This window comes from Dermacentor variabilis, chromosome 3 (assembly GCF_050947875.1).
Source record: "Dermacentor variabilis isolate Ectoservices chromosome 3, ASM5094787v1, whole genome shotgun sequence".
Classification (NCBI taxonomy): Eukaryota; Metazoa; Arthropoda; class Arachnida; order Ixodida; family Ixodidae; genus Dermacentor; species Dermacentor variabilis.
This window is the reverse complement of record NC_134570.1, coordinates 33,624,775-33,633,637: the sequence shown is the minus strand read 5'-3', so window position 1 is coordinate 33,633,637 and position 8,863 is coordinate 33,624,775. Positions and strand designations below refer to the sequence as shown.

General features: G+C 43.9%; 1 protein-coding gene across 1 annotated transcript; it reads left to right on the top strand.

The window, feature by feature from the left end:
* Positions 1-209: 209 nt before the first annotated feature.
* Pdhb (Pyruvate dehydrogenase E1 beta subunit) lies at positions 210-2,988 on the top strand. The gene has a single exon (XM_075684722.1). It carries the CDS (start codon positions 490-492, stop codon positions 1,582-1,584), a length of 1,095 nt encoding a protein of 364 aa, XP_075540837.1. The 5' UTR covers positions 210-489; the 3' UTR covers positions 1,585-2,988.
* Positions 2,989-8,863: the final 5,875 nt, after the last annotated feature.

Genomic DNA, 8,863 nt, shown 5'->3' with positions numbered 1-8,863 from the left:
GACTTATTATGCCAATGAAGCGTAAAATGCATATAAGCTCAGAGGCGTAACCAAACTCGTTCTTGTTCGGGCCGCAAACTTCACGGAATAGAAAAAAACAAACTTCGCGCCGTTTGGCAGAAGTGTTGCAAGTGCTGACCTCCGGCGGCAAATTTTAGAATCACGCTGTACATTGCGCGCCGCACTGCGTAAGTTGGCCGAAGCAGCATATATATTGCAGGCGATCCAGTTGAAAAACCCAAGTCGAGTGGTCCCGAGCGTAACCTCGCCGCTGCAAGTCCACGGTAAGGTAACCACGCCGCGCGAATTTCTTTGAGATGGCGTGCTTAAACTATAGCAAGTTATAACATTCTTCCGCGAACGGCAAGCTTCGGCGGACGAATCCAAGGCGTGAAGTGACCGCTAGAGCCGGTGTGACCGCGCGATTCACGTCCTCACGCCGACCTTGGCTTCGATCACTCTGTGCGAGATCACTCAGAGTTCATCGACATGGCTTCGATGCGCAACGTTATTAAAGGTGTCAGTTTCAAGCTGAAGTGCCAAACGTTGGCCTTCGGACGTCGTTCGCTGTCCACAACGCGTGCGCTAGGCGCACAACTCACCGTCCGGGATGCCCTCAACTCGGCCATGGACGAAGAGATGGAGCGCGATGAGCGGGTTTTCCTGATCGGCGAAGAGGTGGCCCAGTACGACGGTGCCTACAAGGTGAGCCGAGGTCTCTGGAAGAAGTACGGCGACAAACGCGTTATCGACACGCCCATCACGGAGATGGGCTTCGCCGGCATCGCAGTCGGAGCCGCTTTCGCCGGCCTCAGGCCGATCTGCGAGTTCATGACGTTCAACTTCGCCATGCAAGCCATCGATCAGGTGATAAACTCGGCCGGCAAGACTTTCTACATGTCGGCCGGACACATCGCGGTGCCCATCGTGTTTCGAGGACCCAACGGCAACGCAGCCGGCGTAGCCGCTCAACATTCACAGTGCTACGCTGCTTGGTACGGTCACTGCCCCGGCCTCAAAGTCGTCTCGCCCTACAGCGCGGAGGATTGCAAGGGCCTGCTCAAGTCGGCCATCCGAGACCCCGATCCCGTCGTCTTCCTCGAGAACGAGCTCATGTACGGACACGCGTTTGAAGTGCCCGACGAGGTGAAGAGCAAGGACTTTCTTGTGCCCATCGGCAAAGCCAAGATCGAGAGGCCCGGTCAGCATGTCAGTCTAGTGTCGCACTCCAAGGCGGTAGGCGTGTGCCTGGACGCCGCCAAGCAGCTGGCGACCCAAGGCGTTGAGTGCGAGGTGATCAACCTTCGTAGCATCCGGCCTCTCGACGAGGAGACCATTCAGGCGTCAGTCATGAAGACCAACCGGCTCATCACGGTCGAGAACGGCTGGCCCCACTTCGGCGTCGGAGCAGAGATCTGCGCCAGCATCATCGAGAGTCCCGCGTTCGACTACCTGGACGCTCCCGTCATTCGTGTGACGGGCGCGGACGTGCCGATGCCCTACGCAGCCACACTTGAGCACGAGTCTGTGCCCACAGAAGCTCATGTCGTGCTAGCCGTCAAGAAGTTGCTGAACATGCAGTGAAGTGACTACCAAGCTAGAGATCCCGTACTACGTCCTTCCTCGAAATTAAGGCGGCTGGCACCAAGTTTTGATTTTTGCACTTCGTTTTTGCAGCCAGTGTCTCTTTTCCTTTAGATAGGTCTGATTTTCAGTGTTATGGCTTCAGAACTAAGTGCCGCCTCTTAATTTGCAGAATCGTGAGTGCTGTAACTGCGAAAGGTGACCACCCGACCCTTCGTGATCTGTGTGCTTTGAGTGGCCCTTGCTGTCCTTGTTGCAAAGTTCGAGCTGTGCCATTATAGCCTCATCTATTGCTGCAGTGCAGTGACGTCTCACAAGATTTGTCCGTTTCACGTGCATGCTTTTTACAACACATAAATATGTGCGCAATGTGTGGCACAGCCAAAATGGTGAGCAAAGAAAAAGTAATCAGCAGACCAAGTCTACCTTGTCAGAAGTCCACAACTGTTTTTTCTTAAAAGATTTATTGGTGGTTACTCTCTCACTGGAATATCTATAGAAATCATGGATTCTTTAGGTATTTTTTGGCTGTGACAAACTTGCAAATTGCATTGATGTGAGCAAGGGGCTGACAAGCTATTGAGTTTGGTCAAAGTGAACACAGCTATCCCGCAGTGTGTTTTGATTTTAGCATGGCACTTCAAAGTAAGCCAGAAAGAGGATCATGAAACTGAGATTTACAGGCTGTCGTGTGTGCAGGCTCCGTTCAGGTGCTTGATATTTATGCAAAGGGTGCTCATGTTAGATTTAAGATCTCAATAGGTGATGATGAAATGGTGCCATTTATATTGAACTCGGATCTGGTCAACATGTTTCACAATATGTCCATTTTAGATTTAAGGCCTATCAGCAGCATTTTTTATGACTATAAACTTTGTCCTTGAATCTGTGTAAAGCTTGTTTACTTGAACTCACTCTGTTGTATGTCCTGCATGCACAACTTAGTTGACAATCACTATTCCATGATCTTCGAAATGTTTTCAAGCTAGTTTTGAACCAGTGTTGTAGATCCCGAAAGCCCAATTACAGCTAAATTGGAAAGACAATAGCAGAATGCTGTGTTATTATCACACTGCAAGTGAAACACAAACAAGAAGCATGCACACACAATGTGACCCCAACATCTGTATTGCAGATGGGCATGGTGACCAACAAAATCTTTAAAATTAAGGAAAATGTGAGCCTGTCTTGCAAAATGTGCAAAAAGGCATTGCTGGGTTATTTCTGAGTTGCTGCCATGATTTCGGCGACATCTCCACTCACAAGTTTGCTTGTCCACCTACTGAATTGTGCTTACCGCCACTGCTCTGAAGCATCTGACTCAGGTCTTGAAGCATTTTGCCAATTAGTGCAAGCATAAAATGGTGGTCTTTTCTGTTTATAAATTAAAAACATTCAACAGTATTGGTATTGGCTCCTGAATGCTATTTTGTTCTGCCTGTACATGCACTGCTGGGTTTTTTAAAAGTTGCTCTGCACAACATTGACTTCTTTGTGCAAGAAGCCAGACATGTAAAGTGGGTGTAAAAAGCTTACAGACCACAATATCTGAAAAAGTTGAATCATACAGCCTGCGCAAGCAGTTTGGCATTCTGGGTTTCAGCCTATATACTGGTATATGTGAACAACATATAACGGCTTTAGTAGCTACGTTCACATTCCACTCGAAAATTCTAAGTTTTCTTCAAACCTGTGGTCCATGGACTTTTGATGCCAACTGTACACTTTGCGCTAGGAGCTAGACACTGAGCTAAAATGCCTATGCAAAAGAGTGCCTCAGTGTTTACCACTAAGGAAACAATTACGCCTATAGGAGGCTCCTCACTACTACATGGATGGATGGAAACAACTTTATTCTGAATCCGGCAAATTTGATGACCCGGGCTCAGGTCTCCCATGAGGGGACTTCGAGGCCTTGCCTCGTCGCCGCCTTTCGGGCTTGCTGGACAGCCCACTCTTGTGTCTTGAGGTTGGAGCTCACTACTACATTCAAATCGCCTCGGTTACTATTTCCCTCAAATTCAGCATCTCTCATATGGCACTAGCACGCAGCAATGAAACACAAACATAAGAAAATAAACTAAAAGGTGAATTACCCTTTCCACATTTGCTGCAAAGTATGACACTGGGGGGATTTATACACAGAAGCTTGGCTTTGGGGCCAGAGCGCACTTGGCGACTGCCAGCTATGCCACGATCACGCTCCCGCTTTCACCTTGTTCTCGTTTTGCTCATCGTCCTGAATTTCCATCTCCCGCCTTCCCCCTGTTTTCCCTAAACAATCAAACTTGTCACTTTCAAGTAATCAGGCACATGAGGTGTCGTTTACTAGTTGCCATCCACATTACATTCCAGTGTGCTACTGCACAAGAAACTGAGATGCAGATTGAGTTGACTAGTTCCTGGATTGATGCTGCTACAAGTGTCCGTCTTAAAAACGCAAATAATGTTGGCAGCGGCACAATGCAAATGTAAAGCATGGAATAGGTATCATAGGGCATTGCAAAGGGTATGCACAGAGGCTAATACCAGCTAGATTGGTGAATTTAGTCAGTCAGCATTGGTGGTGTTTACATGCTATCAGATGAGAAATTTTAGCAACACCTGCTACATAGCATTCTCGCGATGCACTAAGTCAAAATGCAAAGCCTTGACAGTGGCAATTTCAACATGTAGCAGCAGCAATACAGCATCCTTATCATTTTAATTCCAAATGTAATTAAATCCATGTTGTGTTCAAGTGGCATCTGGATGATATCCAGTGCATTCTTTGTTTTTTTTGCTTTAGCTAGTGTCAAGCATTCTGCTAGTACTGAGAACATAGCTTCTAAAATTACGATAGGTATTAATACACCAGCTAGATTGGTGAATTTACTGTCAGTCAATGAATGTTGATGTTCACATGCTATCAGATGAGAAAGTTTAGCAACAGCTGCTGCATAGCATGCTCAATGGACTAAGTCAAAATGCTAAGCCTTGACATTGGCAATTTCAAGAACACGTAGCAGCAGCACTATGGCAACCTTATCATTTTAATTCCGAGTGCAATTAAATCCACGTTTTGTTCAAGTGGCATCTAGATGATATCTAGTGCATTTTATTGCTTTAGCAAGTGTCAAACATCCAGCACACACTGGAACGTAGTTTCTGAAATTACAAAGTCTATTAATACACCAGTCAGATTGGTGAATTTAGTGTCAGTCAAAATTGGTCTTGTTCCCAAGCTGTTAGATGAGAAAGTTTAGCAACACCTGCTGCATAACAGGGTCGACTGACAAAGTCAAAGTGCAAAGCCAATGAACGTAGCAATTTCAAGAGCATGTGAAAGCAGCAACATGGCAACTTTATCATTTTAATTCCAAATATAATTAAATCCAGGCTTTGTTAAAGTGGCATCTAGATGATATCAAGTACATTTTTTTGCTTTAGCGATTGTGAAACATCCAGCATGCACTCTGAACATAGCTTTTGAACTTACAAAGGATATGCATAAAGACTAATACACCAGTCAGATTGGTGAATTTAGTGTCGGTCAACGTTAGAGCACTACACGGGTCTCATTTTTCAACCCCGGCCCAGCCTGGCATGCTTCATGAAGCCCGAGTTCAGCCCGGGCTCGTGATACTAAGCCCGCGCTGGGCCTGCGTTACTAAGCCCAGGCCCAACTCGGTCCCAGCTGTTCATTGCTAAGCTTAGCCAGCGCCCACATGTGCATGACCAGGCCCTGCTCAGGCATACTGGGGGAAATTTGATTATTATTATTGCTGCCTTGCTCTTTGTAGAGGGCCATCAGATCCGGTGTGTACATGTATTTAAATGTTGCTTTACCGGTGGTGGTAGCTTAGCGGTTGAGCTGTTGAGCTTCTAACCTATAGGACGCAGGCTCGATTCACGGCCATCGCTGCCGCATTTCGATGGGTGCGAAATGTAAAAACAACTGTGTACTTAGATTTAGGTGCACAATAAAGAACTCCTGCTGGTAAAAATTCATCTGGTCCCCACTATGGCGTGCATCGTAATCCTACCGTGGTTTTCTTTCTTCATTTATTTTATACTGCAGATACTGCAGACCTAGATCAGGTTCAAGCAGGGTGGTTAAACACAGCAATAATGCAATGCATTCAATCAAGTAGGGTGGTAAGACACAACAGTAGTATAATGAATCAATCAATTGAAACAGGCAACAACAAGTTATTCCAGTCTGTTATAGTTCGGGGAAAAAAAGAATACTTGAATACATCAGTCCGTGCAAAATAAGGTGTTAATTCGGATGATGGTGTCGAGTAAGCCTAGACGTTGTACTAAACAGATACGATGCAGGATTACTTGATGTCTCCATTAATAAGCATGGAAAGAAATCGAATTCTTAAGTGTTGCCTTCGCTGCTCAAGGACTTCGATGCCATTATCACGCTTTGTTTGTGAGGGGGAATCATATCGAGAGAATTTTGAATATATGAATCGCACGGCTTTTTTCTGTATCCTTTAGAGACATTTAATATTTTGTTTAGTAAACGGGTCCCAAACAACACATGCATATTCAAGTTTCGGTCTAATTAATAAATAATAAGCAAGCAGTTCTACGTTAGGTGGGAAATTTCTAAGTTTAGTCGCAAAAAATATAATTGCGCCAAAATATAAATGAAATGTTGCTTATGCAGCACATAAAATGAATTACCATAACAGTATAGTGACAATAAAACATAGGAAGAGTTTTTAAAACAAAGTGCACAGCTAGCATGAAAAAGCGGATAAAAGCGAACCCAGGGCATTCATGCTATTATCTACACTCCACGTTAGAAACTATGATGATTACAAATTCTTAAAAGAGGCTCATGATTATTAATTCGTTGCAGAAGATTAAAGCTTAAGGTTATATATGGTGAACAGCAGGCAGATGAAATGTAAAGAGTTCGTATTCTGACTTCAACTTTAATGTAATCACAACGTACAATGTAAATTATATAATCAAGCTGCCAAGACACCATTCTTCAGGCTATCCCAGGTTCCTTCTTTTCTTTATGAAATAAAGATAGAAAATATGTTTAAAATAATGCGCAGGGACAAAAAAGACTGCACCCGAAAACGATGCTATGAAAATAGGATTGTATGAAAGCCAGCAAAAGGCTAAAATCTCCCTGTTCTTGTGAAAAAACAGCAGCTTGCTTTGTTCATGTGTGTGTGTGTGTATATATATATATATATATAGAGAGAGAGAGAGAGAGAAATATAAACAGTCGAATTTACGAGTATACAGCATAAAATAAACGTACAAGTTGAAAGAGGCACCCTTGCATTAACGCTAAAATAATATAATAGTACCGAGATTGGTAATTGTGCAATCGCAAAAGCGATAACAAGGAAATGGCTTGAAGAGCAGTTTTTTGTATAATTTATTTTTCCTTATGCAGAAACAATGTTCGTTTCAGTGTAAAAACAAAAGAGAACTTCATCTGTTTTTCTATTTCCTTTGCTAAGGTACACTAAGAGCCCGCTCTTTGCACATGTCACTTCAGCTTGGCACTGAATGCTTTGGACCATGCAATCCATAACATTCGTGTGTGCTCGAAGGCCTGACTTATGCCCTTTAGTGATAGGGCCTGAGTCTGGCCTGGGCCTCAAGCCCGAGCTCGGCCCGGGTCCGCTGAAAAACACTTCAGACAGCTCGGCCCACAGGCCCAGGCTTTCAGGTTGGCCCAGGCGCATGAAGTGCTCTAGTCAACGTCGATATTCACATGCCTTCAGATGAGAAGATTTAGCAACATCTGCTGCATAACAGACTCGATGGACTAAGCCAAAATGCAAAGCCTTGACAGTGGCAATATTAAGAGCGTGTAGCAGCAGCAATATGGCAACTTTAACATTTTAATTGGAAGTATAATTAAATCCATGTTTTTTTCAAGTGGCATCTGGATGATATCCAGTGCACTTTTCTTTTGTGCTTTAGCAAGTGTAAAACACCTAGCACACACTGTGAACGTAGCTTTTGAAAGACCAGATACCTAAATTTATTCTCTCTTATATTGGAACTCTGAACAGTAAGCCACAAGCCGTGCTTGTCACAATTCCAACTACTTTGACAATGTTCAATAACACTTGAATAACACTTGGCTAGAGAAGACACCAGCAAGAATGCTGGTGTCAGTTGGTCAATGGCATTCATGCCACTCGCATCTGAACATGCTTGTGACATTCTACTTGCTGGTAACATGCCTCAACTTGAAGCAAGAAAAGTGTTAGCTAGGTTACAGTGGATGCACTTATTTTGTATTACAAAACAGTTAAACCAGTGAGAAATTTGAAAGCATACCGATAAGCATTTCAAGCTGTCAGTGTCTCGCTAATCACTACTATAATGAATACACACTGACACCAACCTTAGTGTGTAGCAGCATGTGATCAAGGTGACCCTGTCCCCTCCCTTCACAATTGTTGATGTGGCCTCGAAAGATGGCTCATATCCATGAGGATTGGCCACACAAAGGACAAAAGCTACATGTGACAAGGACAAGTTCAATAAAGAATAAAAACAGGAAACAATTGGTAATATAAGGACAACAAAATATTGATAGTGCATATGCTACAAAGAAAAGAATTGTGCCTAACTTTATCGATTTCTCGTCTAATTTTTTTTTAGGGTTTCCTACTCTCGAACTTGAGAAGTTGTTCCACTTCAATACAGCTCCTCGGCATTCCGATTAAAAAAATTGACATCATTTTAATGAAGCCCATAAAGCAATGAAAATGGCACGTTCTGCGTGAAAATATGATTTCACAGGAGCGTTAGCCTTGCAGGCCACTAGTTTCTGTGAAATGAAGAAACTTCTGGCGCCTGTGTAATATGGTATTCCTTCAAACCATTAGAGCAGTGCATGGTCAAGCTTCAGTGCCATGGTCAAGAAAGCCCGGGAGAGCTTCCTGTATTCCGATTCTTTAGAGTATTTGCTGAAAGCGCTCAATTACAAAGTTCTGGCTCAGCAACTGCCCCCCACTCTTGTGGAATCAAAGAGGTTAGGAACGTTTGCAAATACAAGGCCAAATTTCACATCACTGAATTAAGTGCTACCCAGGTACACTTACTTGATAACTGCACTTGTGTAAGGTCAAAAAGCCTTGCGCCTTGTTACAAACACACTGACAGTACTGACAGAAGCTACATCACACTATCCTGCTGAAAGCCATACTGTCTTCGCTGCAGGTCTACAGTCATCTCATGCATTCGGCCAAGAATGTACATGCTTCCTGCAAGTCTGTAAAAAAATTATGCTAACATAATCTGC